The sequence below is a fragment of the Chiloscyllium punctatum genome, chromosome 8 (assembly GCF_047496795.1).
Source record: "Chiloscyllium punctatum isolate Juve2018m chromosome 8, sChiPun1.3, whole genome shotgun sequence".
NCBI classification, from domain to species: Eukaryota; Metazoa; Chordata; class Chondrichthyes; order Orectolobiformes; family Hemiscylliidae; genus Chiloscyllium; species Chiloscyllium punctatum.
In genome coordinates, this window is record NC_092746.1 from 70,887,307 (window position 1) to 70,909,325 (window position 22,019).

The 22,019-nt window shown below is 40.8% G+C and overlaps 1 protein-coding gene across 1 annotated transcript in view; it reads left to right on the top strand.

Moving 5' to 3' along the window:
• Positions 1-22,019, top strand: part of dnah5l (dynein, axonemal, heavy chain 5 like) — a 367,508-nt gene that overhangs the window by 339,424 nt on the left and 6,065 nt on the right. The window contains exons 75-76 of the mRNA XM_072575753.1: positions 9,043-9,251; positions 14,154-14,375. Coding sequence (XP_072431854.1) covers positions 9,043-9,251; positions 14,154-14,375 — 431 coding nt within the window. The remainder of the gene's footprint in view (positions 1-9,042; positions 9,252-14,153; positions 14,376-22,019) is intronic.

A 22,019-nucleotide genomic window follows, 5' to 3' on the forward strand; every position in this document is an offset into this window, starting at 1 on the left:
ACCGCACAATCTTCGTGGAAGCAAAGTTTCACCTTCACATGTTGCTTGGCCCTATCACCTTGCTAAATGGGACAGTCTTCAACTAGATCTAGCAACTCAAGTCTGGGCATCCAAATCAGTCATCAGCAGCAGCAGAATTGTTCTCCAACACAAACATCCCCATCTTCAATGATGGGTGAGTTCACATTCACAGCAATCTGAAGCCAGAAATGCTAAGTGGATGATCCATCTTAGCTACCTTCAGTAGTTCCCATTGTCACAGATGCCAGTCTTCAGCCAATTGAAGTCACTTCATGTGATATCAAGAAAAGGTTGGAAGTACTGAATAGTGCAAAAACTATAGGCCCTGACAGCATTCTATGAATGTTAGTGAAGGCTTACATTCCAAAGCTGGCTGCACTCCTAGCCAAGCTGTTCCAGTAGAGTTACAACACAGGCATTGCCCCAACAATGTGGAAAATTGCCCAGGTACATCCTATACATGAAAAGAGGGACAAATTATAGCCTTGGCTCAAAACATGAACAAAAGAGCTGAATTCTAGAGGTGAGCTGAGAGTGACTCCACTTGATATCAAGGTGGCATTTGACTCAGTGTGGCATCAATGAGTCCTAGCAAAGCTTGAGTCAATAGGAATGGGGATAAGCTCTCTGTAGGATGGAGTCACACTTGGCACAAATGAAGTTGGCTGTGGTTGTTTGAGGTCAGTCATCTCAGCTCCAGGACCACTCTGCAGGTATTCCTCATGGTAGTGTCCTAGGCTCACCCATCTTTCTCAATCAATATACAGATAGCCCTACTGGAGAAAGGACAAAACCTGACCTTCTCTTGGCAATAAGGCAGGGCAGTTGACTGAGATGTGAGCACTTTGGGACCAGTGATCATAATTATATTAATTTTTAAATAGTCATGGAAAAAGATAGGCCTGGTCCACAAGTTAAAATTCCAAATTGGGACTGGCCAATTTTGATAGCATTAGACAGAAACGTTTAAGAGCTGTTTGGGGAGACTGTTCACAGTAAAGGGATGTCAGGCAAGTGGGAGGCTTGTAAAAGTGAGATAATTAGAGTTCAGAGACAGCATTTCTGTCAGTCTGAAGGGCAAGACTGTCAGGAATCAGGAAGTCAAAAAGAGGAATTGAAAGAGCTTTGACAGATAAGGTTAAGGAGAAGCCAAAGAGATTCTACAAGTACATTAAGGGCAAAAGAGAGGGAATATGATCCCATAAAGATCAATGAGGCCATCTATATATAGAACCACAGGAGATGGATAAGATGCTAAATGAATATTTTGCATTAGTAATTATTGTGGAGAAAGACATGGAAACTAGGGAACTCTGAGAAATGAACAGTGATGTCTTGAAAAGAGTCCACTATAGAAGAGGAGGCACCAAAGGTCTTAAAACGCAGAAAGGTAGATAAATCCCTGGAACACAATTAAGTGTGTCCCAGAACATTGTGGGAAACTAGAGAAGAAATTGTAGGTTCCCTAGCAGAAATATTTTATCATTGACAGCCACAGCTGAGGTGCCAGAAGGTTGACTAATGTTTTACCATTGTTTAAGAAAGGCTGTAAGGAAAACCAGGGAACTACAGACTGGTGAGCCTGACATCAGTGGTGAAGTTGCTGGGGGAGTTCTGAGAGATAGGATCTACATGCATTTGGAAAGGCAAAGACTGATTTGGGATAGTCAATATGGTTAAGTGTGTAGAAAATCATGTGTCACAACCTTGATTGAGTTTTTTGAAGACATAACCAAGAAGATTGATGAAGGAAGCTTGGTAGACATTGTTTGCATGGAATTTATCAAGGCCTTTGACAAGGTTTTATGTGGTAGGCTAGTTACTAAGGTCAGATCACATGGGATCCAGGGAGAGCTAGCCAATTGGATACAAAGTAAGCTTCTTGGTAGAAGATAGAAGGGTGGAGGTAGAGGGTTGTTGTTCAGACTGAAGGTCTGTGACCAGCAGTGTGCTGCAAGGATCAGTGTTGGGTCTACTGTTGTTCATCGTTTATATAAACAATTTGGATGAAATATAGGAGGCATTGTTAGTAAGTTTGTAGATGACACCAAAAATGGTGGTATAGTGGACAGTGAAGAAGGTTATCTCAGAGCACAATAGGACCTTGATCAACTTGGCTAGTGGGCCAAGGAATAGCAGATGGGGTTTAATTTAGATAAATGTGATGTACTGCATTTTGGAAGACAAAAAGGACAGTATTTACATAGTTAATAGTACGGCCCTGGGGAGTGTTGTCAAACAGAAACAGGTACATAGGGTATAGGTACGTAGTTCCTTGAAACTGGTGTCACAGATAGACAGAGTAGTGAAGAAACCATTTTGTCTTCATTGGTCACAGCAATGTGTACAGGAGTTGGGATGCCATATTACAGCTGTAAGGGCACATTTGAAGTACTATGTACAGTTCTGATTGCCCTGCTACAGGGTGGATGTTATTAAACACAAAAGGGTGAAAAAGACTTATAAGGACTGGAGAGTTTGAATTATAAGGACAGTTTGGATAGGCTGGGACTTTTTTCCCTGGGCTGGAGGAAACTGAGGTGTAATCTTATAGAAATTTGTAAAATCATGAGGGGCATAGATAAGATGAATAGCCAAGGTCTTTTCGCCAGGGTAGAGTCCAAAACTCTAAACAGGGTAGAGGGCATGAGTTTTAGGTGAAAGAGGAAATATTTAAAAGAAACTGGAGGGGCAATGTTTTCATACAGTGCATGGTGAATACATGGAATGAGCTGCCAGAGAAAGTGGAAGAAGCAAGTAGAGTTACAACATTTAAAGATGTGTCCATGGACAGGAAAGGGTGAGAGGGACATGGACTAAGTGCAGGTGAATGGGACTAGATTGGTTTAGGGAACCTGGTCAGCATGGTCAATTTGGGATGTTTCTGCACTGTATGACTCAATGACTCTATATTCATCAATAGCCTTCCTTCCGTCATAAGGTCAGATCTGTGGATGTTTGCACAATGTTCAGCACCATTCAGAATTTCTCTGATACTGAAACATTCGTACTCAAATTCATCAAGACCTGGACAATATCTGTTCTGGTCCACCCATGCCGATCTGATATTCAAGAAAGCACAAAAATGTATCCACTTCCTCAGGAGGTTAAAGAGGTTCAGCATGACCACAAGGAGTTTTATTATTTTTTATAGTGCACCATAGAAAGCATCCTGTCTGGATGGATCACAATGTGGTATGGCAACTGCTCTTCCTAAGACCATGAGAAACTACAGAGAGTCATGAACACTGCTCAGTCCATCAAACAAACCAGCCTTCCATTCATCAATTCCATCTATATTTCCATGGCCTCGGGAAAACAGCCAACATAATTAAAGACCCTTCCCACCCCGGTTATACTCTCTTCCACCCTCTTCCATTGGGCATAAGACATAAGTTTTAATACATGTATGAACATATTCAAGAACAGCTTCATTTCTGCTGCTATCAGACTTTTGAACAAACCTCTCAAATATTAATTCTGATCTCTCGCTCTCTGCACCTTCGATGTGGCTGTAACACTGTATTCCTGACTCTGTTCTGCTATCCTGATGCACTTTATATGGTACAATCTGTCTGTATAGCACATAAACAACTCTTTTCTCAGTACATGTGACAACAATAAATCAATTAATAGAACATAGAACATAGAACTTAGAAGAATACAGCGCAGTACAGGCCCTTTGGCCCTCGATGTTGCGCCGATCCAAGCCCACCTAACCTACACTAGCCCACTATCCTCCATATGCCTATCCAATGCCCGTTTAAATGCCCATAAAGAGGGAGAGTCCACCACTGCTACTGGCCATGAACTCACGACTCGCTGAGTAAAGAATCTACCCCTAACATCTGTCCTGTACCTACCACCCCTTAACTTAAAGCTATGCCCCCTCGTAATAGCTGACTCCATACGTGGAAAAAGGTTCACATGGTCAATCCTATCTAAGCCCCTAATCATCTTGTACACCTCTATCAAGTCACCCCTAAACCTTCTTTTCTCCAATGAAAACAGCCCCAAGTGCCTCAGCCTTTTCTCATACGATCTTCCTACCATACCTGGTAAACCTCCTCTGCACCCGTTCCAGTGCCTCCACATCCTTCCTATAGTATGGCGACCAAAACTGCACACAATACTCCAGATGCGGCTGCACCAGAGTCTTATACAACTGCAGCATGACCTCAGGACTCCGGAACTCAATTCCTCTACCAATAAAAGCCAGTACGCCATATGCCTTCTTCACTGCACTATTTACCTGGGTGGCAACTTTCAGAGATCTGTGTACATGGACACCAAGATCCCTCTGCTCATCCACACTACCAAGTATCCAACCATTAGCCCAGTACCCCATCTTTTTGTTACTCTTACCAAAGTGAATCACCTCACACTTAGCTACATTGAACTCCATTTGCCACCTTTCTGCCCAGCTCTGCAGCTTATCTATATCCCGCTGTAACCTGACACATCCTTCCTCACTATCAACAACTCCACTGACTTTCGTATATTCTGCAAACTTGCTCACCCAACCTTCTAGCCCCTCCTCCAGGTCATTTATAAAAATGACAAACAGCAATGGTCCCAAAACAGATCCTTGCGGAACACCGCTAGTAACTGCACTCCAAGATGAACCTTTACCATCAACTACTACCCTCTGTCTTCTTCCAGCCAGCCAATTCCTAATCCAAACCTCAAACTCACCCTCAATGCCATACCTCCATATTTTTTGCAGTAGCCTACCATGGGGAACCTTATCAAATGCCTTACTAAAATCCATATACACCACATCTACCGCTTTCCCCTCGTCCACCTCCTTAGTCACCTTCTCGAAGAATTCAATAAGGTTTGTGAGGCACGACCTGCCCTTCACAAAACCATGCTGACTATCCCTGATCACATTATTCCTATCCAGATGTTCATAAATCCTATCCCTTACAATTCTCTCTAAGACTTTGCCCACAACAGAAGTGAGACTCACCGGCCTATAGTTACTAGGGTTATCCCTACTCCCCTTCTTGAACAAGGGAACCACATTTGCTATCCTCCAGTCTTCTGGCACTATTCCTGTAGACAACGAGGACATAAAAATCAAGGCCAATGGCTTTGCAATCTCTTCCTTTGCTTCCCAGAGAATCCTGGGATAAATGCCATCAGGCCCAGGGGACTTATCTATTTTTACCCTTTCCAGAATTTCCAACACCTCTTCCCTATATACCTGAAAGCTGTCCATTCTAATTAATTGTGACTCAGTATTCACATCGGCAACAATGTCCTGTTCCTGAGTGAATACTGACGAAAAGTATTCATTCAGTATCTCCCCAATCTCTTCAACCTCCACACACAACTTCCCACTACTATCCTTGACTGGACCTATTCCTACCCTAGTCATTCTTTTATTCCTGACATACCTATAGAAAGCCTTAGGGTTTTCCCTAATCCTACCAACTAAGGACTTTTCATGTCCCCTCCTTGCTGCTCTTAGCTCTCTCTTCAGAACTTTCCTGGCTACCTTATAACACTCAATCGCCCCAATTGAACCTTCACGCCTCTTCTTTACATAGGCCACCCTCTTCCATTTAACAAGGGATTCCAATTCCTTATTAAACCACGGCTCCCTCACACGACCCTTTCCTCCCTGCCTGACAGGTACATACTTATCAAGGACACTCAATATTTGCTCCTTGAACAAGCTCCACATATCAATTATGCCCTTGCCTTGAAGCCTACTTTTCCAAGCCACGCATCCTAAGTCATGCCTCACCGCATCATAATTTCCCTGCCCCCAGCTATAACTCTTGCCCTGCAGTGCACACTTATCCCTCTCCATCACTAGAGTAAAAGTCACCGAATTGTGGTCACTGTCCCCAAAGTGCTCACCTACCTCTAATTCTAACACCTGGCCTGGTTCGTTACCCAGAACCAAATCCAGTATGGCCTCACCTCTTGTTGGCCTGTCTACATATTGTGTCAGGAAACCCTCCTGCATACATTGGACAAACACCGACCCATCTAACGAACTCGAGCTACAGCTTTCCCAATCAATATCAGGAAAGTTAAAGTCCCCCATTACAACCACCCTATTACTTTCACTCTTCTCCTGAATCATCCTCGCAATCCTTTCTTCTACATTTCTAGGACTATTAGGAGGCCTGTAGAAAACTCCTAACAGGGTGACCTCACCTTTCCTATTCCTAACCTCAGCCCAAACTACCTCAGATGGCGAGTCTTCATCCATCGTCCTTTCCATCGCTGTAATACTATCTTTGACAAGCAATGCCACACCTCCCCCTCTTTTACCCCCACCTCTGACCCTACTAAAACATTTAAACCCTGGAATCTGCAACAGCCAATCCTGTCCTTGTTCTACCCATGTCTCTGTAATAGCCACAACATCGAAATCCCAGGTACCAACCCACGCTGCAAGTTCACCTACCTTATTTCGTATGCTTCTTGCATTGAAGTATACACACTTCAAGCCACTTTCCTGTTTACAGGCACCCTCCTTTGAGATTGATGTCATGTTCCTAACCTCCCTACACTCCAGGTCCTGCACCCTAAAGCTACAGTCTAGGTTCCCACGCCCCTGCAGAGTTAGTTTAAACCCCCCCCCCAAGAGCACTAGCAAACCAACCGCCAAGGATACTGGTGCCTCTCAGTTTCAGGTGTAGACCATCCTGTTTATAGAGGTCCCACCTTCCCCAGAAAGAACCCCAGTTATCCAGATACCGGAATCCCTCCCTCCTGCACCATCCCTGTAGCCACGCATTTAACTGTTCTCTCTCCCTATTCCTCGACTCTCTATCACGTGGCACGGGTAACAAACCAGAGACAACAACTCTGTTTGTTCTAATTCTGAGCTTCCATCCTAGTTCCCTGAAAGCCTGCCTAACATCCTCAGCCCTCCTCCTACCTATGTTGTTGGTGTCAATGTGGACCACGACTTCGGGCTGCTCCCCCTCCCCCTTAAGGACCCGGAAAACACGATCAGAGACATCACCTACCCTTGCACCTGGGAGGCAACATACCAAACGTGAGTCTCTCTCGCCCCCACAAAACTGCCTATCTGTGCTCTGAACTATCGAGTCCCCGATTACTATTGCTCTGCTCTTCTCCACCCTTCCCTTCGGAGCAATGGGGACAGGCTCCGTGCCAGAGGCCTGAACCTCGTTGCTTACCCCTGGTAAGTCGTCCCCCCCACAAGTATCCAAAATGGTATACTTGTTCTTGAGGGGAATGGCCGCAGGGAGTCCCTGCACTGGCTGCTTCCTCCCAGTCCCCCTCACTGTCACCCATCTGTCTGCACTCTTTGGAGTTACTACTTCCCTAAAGCTCCGATCTATGACCCCCTCTGCCTCCCGAATGATCCTAAGTTCATCCAACTCCAGCTCCAGTTCCCTAACACGGTCTTGGAGGAGCTGGAGATGGGTGCACTTCCTGCAAGTGTAATCAGCAGGGACATCCATGGCATCCCTCACCTCAAACATGTTGCAAGAGGAACATTGCATTGCCTTCACTGCCATCCCTCTAAAAGTAACCTTTAAAAAAAAACTGGGTCTAAACAATAGAACAAGCAAAATGCCGCACTTACCTACTTACCACAATGGGTCTTATTATTAGGTTAGAGGAGGAGGGCGGGTGGGAGGCACTACCTCTGTAGTGCCTCGGGTTCCTCTCCTGCCTGCTTTTATAGGAAAAAAGAACCTACCCAGGTAAGCTTACGCTATACCTGCTTCCGGGTCCCGGCTGCCCCTCTGGTCTTCGTCACTTCCCCCTTCTGCTCCCGCTCTTTCTGTGAAGAGAAAAAAAAACACCGCTGCCCGCTACCGGCAAGTAACTTTAAAACAAACTGTCTTACCTTAGCTGCTGCTCGCACTCAAAATGCGTCAATCAGTATCCAGACTTGGGTTGACAAGTGGTAAGTAACATATATGTCATAGAAATGCTAGGCATTGACCACCTCTTGACATTCAATGGTGTTACCATCACTGAATTCCCTACTATCAACATTCATGGGGTTACCAACAACTAGAAACTCAACTAGAATCCCCACATAAAACACAAAGGTATCAGAATAGGTCAGAGTCTAACAATACTGCAGCGAGTAACTCACACCCAGACTCCTTAAAGTCTGTCCACCAACTACAAGATACAATTCAGGAGTATGGTGGAATACTCGCCACTTCCCCAAAACAAAACAGCCCATTTGATTGGCACCATATCCACAGTTGTCCCTTCTCTCAACCACTGATACCCAATAGCAGCAGTGGTGTCCCATCCAGAAGATGCACTGCAAAAACGCACCAAAGATAGCATCTTCCAAACCCACAACCACTATTTTCTAGAAGGACAAGGACAGCAGATGCATAGGAACACCACCAATTGTTAATACTTCTGCAAACCACTCAGCATCCTGACCTGGAAATATATCGCTGTTCCTTCAGTATTTCTGGGTCAAAATTCTGGAATTCCGCCCTAATGCTATTGTGGGTCTACCATAGCACATGAACTGCAGAAATCCAAGAAGGCAGCTCCCCACCACATTCTCAAGGGCAACTAGGGATGGGCAGTAATTGCTGGGCCAGGCTGTGATGCCCACATGCCATGAGTGAATCTAAACAAATGTTGAAATTGGCTGAAATAAAGAATACATTTAAATTGGCATAGATTTGGTCTGATTTATTTCCTCTCTCCATAATTTATATCAATGAAATGTAACCACTCCAGTAAATAAATGAGAAGATGTTAAGTGCTCACAATAATGAGATTCTTTAAATATGCTTGTTGCCAATTGGCAGAATATTTACAGCATATTTCCATGAATGAACCTCAAATGGCTGGCTTGGTGTGTGGAGGTTACTAGCAATTCTGGTGGATTATGGAAGAAGAAGAATAACAAAACAGAAAAAAATTCAGCTTGAAATTTTGGCTTTGGTGAAAATAATTTTCTAAACTACAATGACTGAACAATTGCTTCAGCATCTCATTGCCATGTTTCCTTGAACCAAATGTTTTTGTTCTTCTATCTAGGAACAATTATAATGTCTGAGGACCTGAGAGATGCTCTTGATAACATGTACGATGCTCGGATTCCAAAGATCTGGTTCAAAATTTCCTGGGAGTCTGCTACTCTCGGATTCTGGTTTACAGAGCTGCTTGAAAGAAACCAACAATTCCAAACCTGGATTTTTGATGGAAGACCAAACCAGTTCTGGATGACAGGATTCTTTAATCCTCAGGTTAGAAAAATACGCTAAAAGAATCCTAGAGGTAAAAGCCAGTTTAAAAAAATAATACTTGGAAAAATGAACATACTGGTCATACTGGAGCTCCATTCTGAAGTATGCAAGAATAGTCAGATTATTATGTACCATTTGCAAGTTTTACTGGTCTTTCCTTCAGGATTGCATTTAAACAGAAGTCAGTGCTTATTAATAGTTGTTAAATCACACAATTGTCTTAATTTTATTGTTTTAAGAATGTTAAGATATGTTAATTTATTTTACGGTTACTATTAACAAGCCTGTGTTGAATTAGTAAAATACTTCAGCAGGATTTTCTGGAAGTAATTGAAATGTATATTTTAAAACTGCTAACCTGTTCCGAAAGTTTATATTTTCTGACAGTGAGAAAATGAAAATCCCTTTTTATAGCATTGTAAATATTGAATGGATCAATTTTAAACATCAATTTTGATGGTTGACCACAAGCTGCACCACATCAATTTATTTACGAAATTTTTAAAATTTTATTGTTCTCCCTTTGTATATGCTTCTCAGTCTCATATGGACCTATGCTTTCAGATTTAACATTCTCAGAGTTATTTAGGTTACTGCCATCAACAATCTACATTCAGGAAGATCGAAGGATCCTGTCAATTCCATCACCACTATCCTCTACAGACTTATTTTATACTTAAACTATTCTCTCCAGGTACATCGATGTAGACTTGCCAGTGGCCTGAAGTTGAACCTGGACTGTTTATATTTGGCCCGGCTTTTCCCTCCAGGTTGTGTGGCCGGAGTTGGGAGAATGTCTGATTGTTAAATCTGACCGATCCAAACAGGTGCCCAGATGCTCCTTAGATAGGGTTTTTAGACAACACCATCCAAACCCATGATCACTTTAATACAAAAGGAAAATGGCAGCAGTTACATGGGAACACCACCACAAGCAAGTTTTCCTCCAAACCACTCACCATCTTGACTTGGAAATATTTTGCCATTCCTTCAGTGGCATTTGGTCAAAATCATGGAATTCTTTTCCCAAGGTTATTACAGGTGTACCTACATCAAATGGACTGCAGCAGTTCAAGGACACAGCTCACACCATCTTCTCAAGGCTAACCAGGGACTGGCAGTAAATGCTGGCCCAGCCAGCAGCCCACATCCCATCAGTGAATAAAAGAAATATGCTAGATTTTTTTTTCATCCGATATGGAGAGGTATGACAGGTTAGTTTAGGAATTGGGGCAGACAGTGCTGGAAGAAGTGAAGGAGTTGTCGGGTGTGGAGAAGGACTGATAGAAGGTCTGCCTTGATGATTTAACACTGAATCCACAATCTAAATATAAATAGTAAACCATGAAACATTGCTCCAGGCCTCACCTTTCATTTCATATATACTCCTCATGCATGCTGAGGAACATATTGATAGTTTTGGAATTCTACTATCGTTCCTTCACTGTTGCTGGATGAAAATTCTGGAACTCAATTCCCAAACGAATGAACTGTCCCTACATCCCACGGACTGCAGTGGCTCAAGAAGACCAACAACCACTGTCTTAGGGCTGGGAAAAGCATGCTGACCTAGCCAGTGATGTCCATTTGTGCCAGTTTGGGGGCAGGGGAGGATACTTACATTTACTTCTAGCCCTTTTCTCACTAGAGTTTGGCAAACAGGATAAAGAAGCAGTAATATTTGGAAATGAACACACTCGTCACACAGTTTCTCCAATTTAAGTACAAAAGTCGAGTTGGACCAGTGTGTCTCATTTTCCAGTTTTACTGTTTTTTCCTTCTGGCTCCAATCCACTTGCTCACCACCCATCCCACAATTCCGATCCCTCAAGACTTGGAAGAAAACAACCTACTGTCTCACCATTGGTTCCCTTGAAGACTAGGCTTCCAGCAACAATCTCTGGAACCCAATCCAGCTTCTGCAAGATAGGGCATCAGCATCCAGCTCGTGATTGGCTGAGAAGACCATCAGTAAGCACTTCATTACCTGATTGGAGTTCAGTTGGAGCTCAGCAAACATTCTCATTGATGAAGGCAGACAATCAGTTGCCACTGAACCAGCCCATCTCCACAGAGCACTGAAACTCTGCCAATGCTTTTGTTGCAGGCTTCATTACATTGAGAGAAAAAAAACACTAATTCAGAGAAAGCCATTTATGACATTTACATTCCTTCAGTTAGATAAAGCCTGATATCAACAAACACTGCAATCAAGAGTACAATCATTTATAACAACAAGCATTTAAATGTGTTTATGGTCCATTTTCAAAGAGTCTATAATCATTTGTGAGTGGGGCACACAGCCAGGAGATGGTGTCTGTTTGAGATGTAGATAGAGTGTTATAGCAAATTTGTTCATGTCCAAGAGTAGTACATAAGGAAAAAGATTGCTCCATCTTCTACCTGTTTTATCACCTCAGTAATTGGTGAGTTTTCTTTCTTTGTCTCCAAGCTAATGAAGTGCAAACTCCTGTCATATTATTCTAGCTGTGTATACCATGTCTTAATTCAATAACTAAATAACTAAATTGGAGAAGAAATGGCAGTACTAGTCGTGATACAACATGAAGCAACATTTGGAATGCACTGCAGTGTGTCGGCAACTCCCACAACTTTGGCTCAGAGGAGCTGTGCTGGAGTTTGAATTAAAAGATAGTGGATATACTGGTTATTAGTTTACAAAAGTTCCTTTGACTCAGGAACACTGCCATCAGATGTGAAGTTGTCAAATGTTACACCGTTTTTCAGAAAGGAGAGAGAGAGAAAACCGGGTGCTTCAGGTGAATTTGTCTAACATAAAATGGTTAGGAAAATCTGACATCTATTATTACAGGAGCCTTAACAATGCACTTAGAAAAGCAAAATATGATAAAATCCTGTTTGACAAACTTATTAAAGATTTTTGAGGATGTAATTAGTAAAGAAATTAAAGGGAAAACACAGTTGATGTAGATCTAGATTTCCAAAAAGTGTACGATGGGGTGTTGTACAAAAGATTAATAGGCAGAATAGGGACTCATGGAGTTGAGGGATATATTAGTTGCATGGATAGGTGTTGATTAACAGACAGGAAGCAGAGATTGGACATAGATGGGGCATTTTTAAGCTGGCAAGCAGCAATTAGTGGAGTGCCACAGGGTTTAGTGCTGGAGCCTCAGCTATTTACAGTCCATATTAATGGCTGAATTGAAGCAGCAGGGAGTAATATATCCACAATTGCTGGGTGGAAGGGTAAACTGTGGGGACTATACACAGAGACTGCAAAGAAAAATGAACAGCTTAAGTGAGTAGGCTGCAGAATAGTAGATGGATTATAATGTAGCGAATAGTGAAATTGTTCACTTTTGTATGAGAATAAAAAAGCAGGATAGTTCATAAACAGTGTAAAACTTGTAGGTGTTGCTGTTTAAAGACACTTGGTTGTGCTAATTTTAATGTTCACAGAAACTTAGCATGTGATATAGCAATTAGGTAGGAAGGCAAATAGCTTGTTGCCTTTATTGCAAGGGGATTTGAATATTGGAATAGAGAAATCTTCCTCTAATTGTAAAATATTTCAGTGAGATCACATCTGGAGTCCCATGTGCAGTTTTAGTCTTCCTATTTAAGATAAGACATATTTACATTGGAGACAGTACAATGGTGGTTCACTAAATTAGTTCCTGGGATGAACAGTTATCCCATAAAGAGAAGCTGAGCAAACTGGATCTATATTTTCTGGTGTTTAGAAGAATGAGAGGCAATCTAATTAAAGTGTACAAGATTCTCAGGAGCCTTGATAGGCTGGACACTAAGCTTGTTTCTGCTGGTCAGGAATCGAAAACACAAAGTCCCAGAACAAAGGGAATGGATAATTTAGGGTTGAGATGAGGATAAATTACTTCACTCAAAGGGTTGTGAATCTTTGGAATTCTCTAGCCCAGAAGGTTATGGAGTCTCCATCACAGAATATATCTAAAGTTGGAAAAGATAGATTTTGATCTGTCAAAAAATTGTATGATATGTGGGAGTGGATAGGAAATTGTATGAAAGTCATCCTGATCATATACAATGGCAGAGTAGGTTCAACAGTCCATAATGATTTATTCCTGTTCCTATTTCTTGTGTTCTTATTGTTGCCAATCATAAAAACATTACCGTATTTCCTTCCACTGTACCAGTAGTGTAAGACTTCTTTGTATAACATCGTTCATGATTACAGAACATCCCAAAACACTGTACACCCATTTAAGAACTTTGAAATATATTCACTGTTATTTGTAGGAATCCCAGAAGCCAATTTATACGGCATCCATGTCAATTTCACCAGTTTCCTCGTCTCCCCACCCTCCACCTCATCCTAGATCCAACCCTCCAACTCGACACTGCCCTCTTGAACGGTCCTATCTGCCCATCTGCCTTCCTACCTATTTGCTCCACCCTCCCCTCCGACCTATCATCACCACCCACCAGAATCAATCTACTGCCTTCCCAGCTATCTTTCTCCAAGCTCCACCTCCACCCTCATATTTATGTGTCAGTTCACTTCCACCACTCCCCCACGACACTTTTAACTGATCTCCAGCATCTGCAGTCCTCACTTTCTCCAATTTATACACAGCAAGCTCACAAAAGCAGCAATATGATAATAGCCATATCATTTGTTTTGTGAAGCCTAACAAATTGGGCTTCACAATTTGGAATAAGGTGTTGGGTTAATCACATATTGCAGTCTGCACATGTGTTGAAGGGTTATGAATTTTGAACTTTAGATTTTGAAACATTACCAAATTTTCAATTGATCTATACCATTAACTCATAGGGGATTGACTAATGCATCCATTGATCTGTGTTTCTATTACTGGTACATCTGTTATCTGCAAAAATTGATCTATTCATTAAGATAGATATTTCTTTCCTCAGGGCTTTTTGACTGCAATGCGACAGGAAACCACACGCATGAATCTGAGCAAGGGCTGGGCACTAGATAGTGTCATCCTTTATAACGAAGTGACCAAGATGATGAAGGAAGATGTTAATTCATTCCCTCCTGCAGATATTGGTGGTGTTTATGTTTATGGCTTGTTCTTGGATGGAGGAGGCTGGGACAGAAGGAATACAAGACTCATCGAATCATCTCCAAAGGTAAGCTATTATCAGAAACATACGGTATAGAGAAATGAAATATTTGGATTTATAGGTGCATGTGGAGGCAATTTTAATCTGCAATAATTAGATTGGTGGTAGTTGTACAAACAGTAGCAGGGCCATATCAAGACTTAGCACACGGAACAATGGAGCCACCTCAATCCCAAGGGGCTTCCATGACACCCAACAGCAAAGAAACATATTCTTACAATTCAGGAAGCAGTTCGAAATGGTACAAGATTAGGATATAGAATGCATAAAATATGAACCACCACAGGGCAGCACTGGGGTTAAAAATGCTGAACATTTATAGGGCAATAAACTGGGTTTATTTTATTGCCATGTTTTTCAGGAGAGTTTCTCTTGTGCCAGATTAAGTGACAGCAATTTTCTTTTTTCATCTTGTACTCTTAAAATGGTTAAGTCCTACCAGTGGGGCACTTTCAAAGCAAGCTTTAGCATTAGTTTCACATTATCTTGTCAAATTTAAATTATAGTTAGATACTTTGGCATTCCCCAAGGTAGACCGTAATTTGAAATTGAAGGAGCTACTTTATAAAGCTCTTCTTTAATTCTCTTCCTGTTCTGCTGCAGTTTTATAACTTTATTTTATAGTCTGTAAGTCTGGAAATTGGATAACTCATGTATAGCTGTTTGTCTAGCGATAAGTATTGATCTGACCCAGATATAAACTATAACCTAGAAGAAGCATTCCTAAAAATGGGCAAAATTCAGGAAAGAAACTTCAAAACAGTATGAAGGACATTACCAGTTGTACATCTCAGACTTGAAGCTAAAGGTGTTGACAAATTTTGTCTCCCATGTATCTTTAGTAGTTGTTATTTAAATGCTATTTATCTTCAAAGATGTGAATGGGGATAATCATTCTTAGCAGGACTTTGCAAGAGTTTGAAGTACATCAAACTCTGAATGGCTCTTACGTACAAGCAGATTGCTTATCAATAAATCTCTCACACATGCGCTGGAATTTCATCATAGTGGCAGGGGCTGACTATGGACCCAAAGTCTTGGTCAGCTTTGATTTGGCCTCTCTGGAAATTTTGCCTACAGTTAATGATCCATTTAGCAAGTAATAACTTGCCTTTGTGGACTGGGTCCTAGTAAGGGACAAGAACCTAATTACAAGAGTTGCTAACAGCTCAACAGTCCCATCAGCTCCTTTGGGGATGATGATCATGGCTGGTACTTCACCTAGCTGAAAGGACATAGGGATGTTAGCCTTACAATGATTTAAGTGGAGTTCAAGATCACTAGGGATAGTGAGGTAGCATTTGGTGTTGGTTCGTGATGGTAGAGATGTCTATTGCCCAAAGGGCAGCCATGTCAGCCGGTGCTCCCCATCAAAGGCCATAGGGTGTCCAATTAAGGTGTCCCAGGCACACATGCCTGGAAGGAGGCAACCAGAATTCCCCTAATGTCTCCTAATATGGCAAAAGGCCCACCACCCAGTGGAAAGAAGACAGGAGTTGATCCTTAGTTGGTCTTGAAAGTTGCTTAATTGGCCTCTGGGAGGGAGTACCACCCTCCATCTTTCCTTCCATTAGTAAGATGTTATGTTGGTAGGGAGGTCATGGGCACTCCACTCCCTGCTCTCTCTCAGCATTTTAAAGGTGTTCCAGCCCACCAGTCTATCCCGAGAGAGTAGAATTCTGCCCTCTAAAAGGTAATCCATGCAGGTCCGAGGTCACTTACAAGAGGCAAAGTGAGTGATTGTGAGAGGTGGCTGGATGCCCACTTTTCCATAACCTGCACTGTCTCATTTCATCTGCAGAAATGATCATTGATGAGACTATCTATCTGTTCATTGTTTAAAAGCATAGTAGACATAGTTTATAGGTTAAAGGAGTTATAATTCTATTTAATTTAAGCCTCGATAATCTTGTCTCGCCAAACATTTCTCATTATTTGGCCTATTTATATATTTAAATGAATACATTTATATTTTAAATGAAGAGCAATAATATTGTCAGACAACATATTTTTCTGCATCATATTTCACTTTTATTGTTTTCAATTTAAGGAAATCTATTGCCATCTACCCTCTGTAACAAATTAATATGCAATAACATACTCATATCTATACCCTTTAAAATATTTGAAACGCTAACTGGACTTGAGTTTTTAAATTATTAGGGAGGTTAATGACAGCAAATTAACACATCACATTGTCAAAAGGCCCTAGACAGGAATGAACATTCTGTATTGGGGGGTTTCATGTGAAAATCATTTTAGTACCATTACTGGCCCATCTGTTCTTAAAAACCAGGTAGTATGTGACTGATAGAAGCATCAACTTATTGCTGGGCTCTTTTCAATCCTGACTTTTGGACTGATTCAGTTTTTCAGAGACACAAACAATGATATAGGGGAAAGGCCTTTATTCTGCCTTGTATATGGGGAGAGGTTCACTTATTTAACCAGCTTTACACCATCTACTACACTTTGAAGAAAGACCATGTAAAAGCTCAGACTGCATTTAATCCATCCAGGAATTCCTGTCAAAAAATACCTGCTGGCGACTTTACAAACATTTTACTTCTGCGATAGAATGTTTTTATTTCCATTCGCTTAAGATGCAAATTTATCAATTTGATCATCCCAGATCATTTCCTACTTCTAGATCCAGCAGCTGCTCTTCAATGATTGTGTTACATACTGGCAGGTGCTCAAAAATATTATAACAAGGGCAAAGAACCAAAATCAATCTGATCGTACTCTGTGCTGCAAACCAACCTACCTCCAGGTTAGACACAGACCTCTGGCTTGATTTGAGTCTGAAAGAAACTGCATATGATTAAAGTTGCCAGGTTTAGTTCAAGTATTTAACGTTTAGCCCTGCTGCCTTTCAGCTTGAAAAGTGACCTAGACATCTTGACAATGGCAGCTTTATACCTATCTACTCCAGCTGTGTGAAGCATTCCTGCATTATGCATGCTGATTTGTTTGAGAATTAGGAATTCTGTGATTCTAACAGACCTCTAAGCAGAAGGTTAAAAATCACAAAGCACCAGGTTATAGTCTAACAGGTTTAACTGGAAGCACTAACTTTCAGAGTGCCGTTCCTTCATCAGGTGGTCCGAAAGCTAGTGCTTCCAATTAAAGCTGTTGGACTATAACCTGATGTTGTGTGATTTTTAACTCTGTACACCCCAGTTCAACACCAGCATCTCCAAATCTAGGCAGAAGAGATTGGTATAGACCTGTGTTACGGCCCTAAGCAATCCTGCCCTGCATTGTTGAAGATTCAACTCAAAGCATCAATTAAAACAACCTCATCATTCTGCAGTGAAATTCATGTACTTCCTGCTAAAAATATTTTACATGACTACATTCTTATGCACATCATGAATTTCTCCAAAGTTGCTACCAGATCTTTCAAGGACCATTGAAGTCTCTGAAACAAAAATAATGAAATGCTGATGATGAGACAGCAGATTTTTAAAATGTAGGTTTCAAAAGGAGGAGAGGAGGAAGGCTTCGGTATGCAAATAACAAAAAGTCAGCACGATTTGGTGAGATTAATAAACCCACAGAAATTCAGGAGATATAATAATGGGCTTTAATTGAATATTGGGAACAGTTAGCAAATGAGTGGGGAGAAAAGAAAAAAAATGAAAAATATGATAATACCTCTGAGCTTAAAAAAGGCATAAAACCTGATCCGACTGTAAAGAAACATTCATGAGTTTCCACCATTCAAATTAATGTTACAAAAGAAATTCAACCTGGTAAAAAAACCAATGAGCACTGTAGCCTGCCTGATTGTTTATCAATCCCCTCCAGCTTGCCTTAGGATCTCCTTTAGCGATCTATGTGAAAAAAGTAATGACACCACAGGGGCATAGACTTCAAAGCGTAAACTTCTGGGGATGTCCAATATGTGTCTGTAGCTCATCAGTCTCATTTTAAATGTGGTATAAAAACAATATTAAATGTGCCTTCAGCCAAGTCATTCTGACATGAGAATGGTTCCTTTTACATAGGCAAGCTAGTGTGAATGAACAGGTCAAGGCAATTATTGTCCTGGTCCTATACAAGTTATTATCCAGATCATGTGGAAAACATGAACAATTAGTAAATCTGCATTAAACTTTATATTTGGAGGACAAACTAAAATAATGTGCAACATGTAGAAAATCAGCACCAAACTAAAGCTCATTTATTCTTGTTATTAACATTAGTATACAATGGCCTCAATGAGTATGTGATTTAATGTTCAAAATTTCATACAACTTATATAGAATCAAAGAATCCCTACAGTCAGCCCATCAAAGCCATGCTGACCCTTCAGTGAGCACCCCACCAAATCCCCATAACCCTGCAGTTAATCCATCTCACCTGCACTTCCCTGGATGTTATGGGCAATTTAGCATGGCCAATCCACAACTTTTTGCTGTGTGAGGAAACTGGAGCTCTCAGAAAAAACCAATGCAGACATGAGAAGAATGTGTAGACTTCACACAGACAGTGACTTGAGAGTGGAATTGGATCCAGGTCCCTGGCACTATGACACAACAGTGCTAACCACTGAGCCAGGCAAACATGAGGACTGCAGATGTTGGAAACCAGAGTTTAAATTAGAGTGGTGCTGGAAAAAAACAGCAGGTCAGGCAGCATCCAGGGAGCAGGAAAATTGACTTTTCGGGCAAAAGCCCTTCATCAGGAATGGAGCTAACCACTGAGCCACCCTGCCACCCTAAATGTATCACTTGTTTCCATTTACTAACAAATCAAACTTAAACACAGGTTTCCATTTACTAAGAAATTCCTCTTTTCTTGATTCAAATATTCAACTCTTGAGGCAAGGCTTTTATCTGTTCTGGTCTGAGACTGAGGAGATGTTTTCTCTAACAGGGACTGATTTTACACTTCATCAGACATGACTTTCTGACTTTGACTCAAGGTCTGAATCGGTTTCATTCACAACTTGTGTTGGAATAACTACTGGTATTCATATACCAATGATCCAATACATCAGAACTATTTGACTCATCCTAATATTTCCATTATCAAACATCTTAACTGAATATATGTGAAGATAGCACATTTTCGAACTCTCCCTGATAACCACTTAATTCTCTTGTGTACTTTTACCTTAACCTTCTGGGTCAACTTCACACTTCTTTCTCTCTTACTTACATAGCGACTCTGTTTCTGTCTCAATTGTTTTTTTTATCTACTGACAGTAATAAAAGAGACTTTAGCAACGTGATTCTAGGCTCTTTTCTGTGAAACAATTCAGCTGGTGTTCTGTCAGTAGTATTATGAGGTATGTTCCAATAAATATTCACCAGTTTATACTTCATTGGCATCTGACATTTCTTCTAGTTTATCTGTACTATTTGTTTAACAACAGTATGTTTAACAATCTGTACTGCATGCTGTACTGCTCCTTTCAAGGTAGGATGAAATGCGTTAACCATTAATTTCATGACATTTGGAATATTTTCTGAAGTCATTGAAGTCTGTTGTCAGACACAACTTCCTCCAGGAACCAAAAGCAGCCATCAAACTAAGCAAAATCTTTTAAAGTTTTGTATAATGCATACAAATTAGGAGCAGGCTGACTGCTCTTGGCCCTTTGAGTGTCACTCAATAAGGTTATGTCTGACCTGGTTACACTACAGTCCCCCAACCTTGATAAGCTTTCATCTCTTTGCTTATCAAGAATCTGCCTGGTCTGCTATAAAAGTATTCAGGTTCTGCTTCCGCCATCTTTTGAGGAATAAATTATCAAAGATTTATGATCCTGTGAGAGAAAATATTTCTTAGCTCAGTCTTAAATAGGCAAGTCTTTATTTTGAAACAATGGCTTCAGTTCTAAATTCTCTACAACAGGAAACATTCTTTCTACACACACTCCCTCAGGATCATATGCACTTCAATCAAGCCACCTCTTACTCTTCCAAACCGCAATGGAAACCAGCCTCGTCTGTCCAATATTTCCTGAAAAGATAAAGCACCCATTCCAGATATTACTCTAATCAATCTCTGAATTCCTTCAAATACAGTTAACTCATTCCTTGAATTAGAAGACCAACACTGCGCACAGTACTTGAGATGTGGTCTCACCTAATGTTTCTCAAGCATGACCTCCCTATCTTTGTATTTGATACATCTCACTATTAACATTCTATTAACCTTTCTAACTACTTGCTATACCTGCACCACTAACCTATTGTGAGTCATGTATTAGGGTATCCAGATTCTTTCAAATTTCAGTGTTCTGCGATCTCTCAGCATTTAAATAATATGTTAATTTTTAGACTTGCTGACAAAATTGACAATTTCATATTTTCCCACATTATATTCTATGTGCCAGATCTTTGTCCACTCATTTAGCTTATCTATCCCCCTTATGTCTTCATCACAAGTTACTTTCCGACTTATATTTGTAACGTCAGCAAATTTAGTCCTTTTATCCAAGTAATTTAGATATTTTCTAATCAACCTGTGCTGAGACATTATTACACACCTCTGGAACAAGTGGGACCCAAACACAAGCCTTCTTGCTCAGAGAAAGGGACACCACCATGGCATTACAAGAACCCCCATCCAAATAATTTATGTAAATTGTAAGAAGCTGAGACGCCAGCATTGATTCCTATGGCACATTGCTTTTACATATTGCCAATGAAAAAAAATGACCCATTTATGGCCACTTTGTATTTCCCATGAGCTAGCCAATCCTCTGGGCAATCTTCCAATCTAACGGAACAATCACCAAATCTAAAAATGCTTGGAACATTAAAACCAACATATTTGGTATTGCACTAGCTACTTCTTTTAGATTCTCATTCATGATAAATGAGTAATCTGTACACTTCTGGAAGTGCAGTATTGGTTCCCCACATTGCACAATCTTTATCAAATGGCAACTAATTTTTAATGGATAAAAATTGCCTAATTTTTAAATTCAATATTTGTGTTGGACACCAATTTGTGATGTACTCAGGCATCCTTGACAATATAGACTCCCTCTGAGTTTTTCTACCAATGTCATCTGTAGTGACTGGCAGCTCATTCACATCTGAAATTAAGAACACATCATCCTCTTTGGTTCTGGTCAGTGGGGATGGTCATCTAGACATTGCACCAGGATTACAATGATTGTCATCTGATCTCTTTAATGAATGTTTTACTTTTAAACAGACAAACCCAAAAGCCACCTCTCCATTTGGGCTGCACCTAAAATAGCTATTGGAGTCTTTGGATTCAAAGTAGCTTTCAGTTGTTCACAATCAGTTTTGATTGGGGAACTATGATCACACAAGTATTTCTAAAATGTTCTTACTCCAAAAAATCAGACGCAAGCTTCGTGCTCTATTTGTTCATAATTGCACTCACTGGCACTCCAGGTACATGATGTAAATGCAATTGGTTTCTTTTCACCATTATCCAACTTCTAGAGACCCAACACCTACTCCTTTTGAAGAGGCACCACATGCTAGCTGAATGGTTTTTGGACACAGTATAATACACAAAAATATATACCACCTTCTAATTTACTTTTAGACAACTTGAATAATTTGTCACACTCCCTTATGCAGAACCATGGACTAGCCTCCCTCAAAAGTTTACTCAATGGCTGTCATAAAGTTGTCAAATTTGGTATGAATT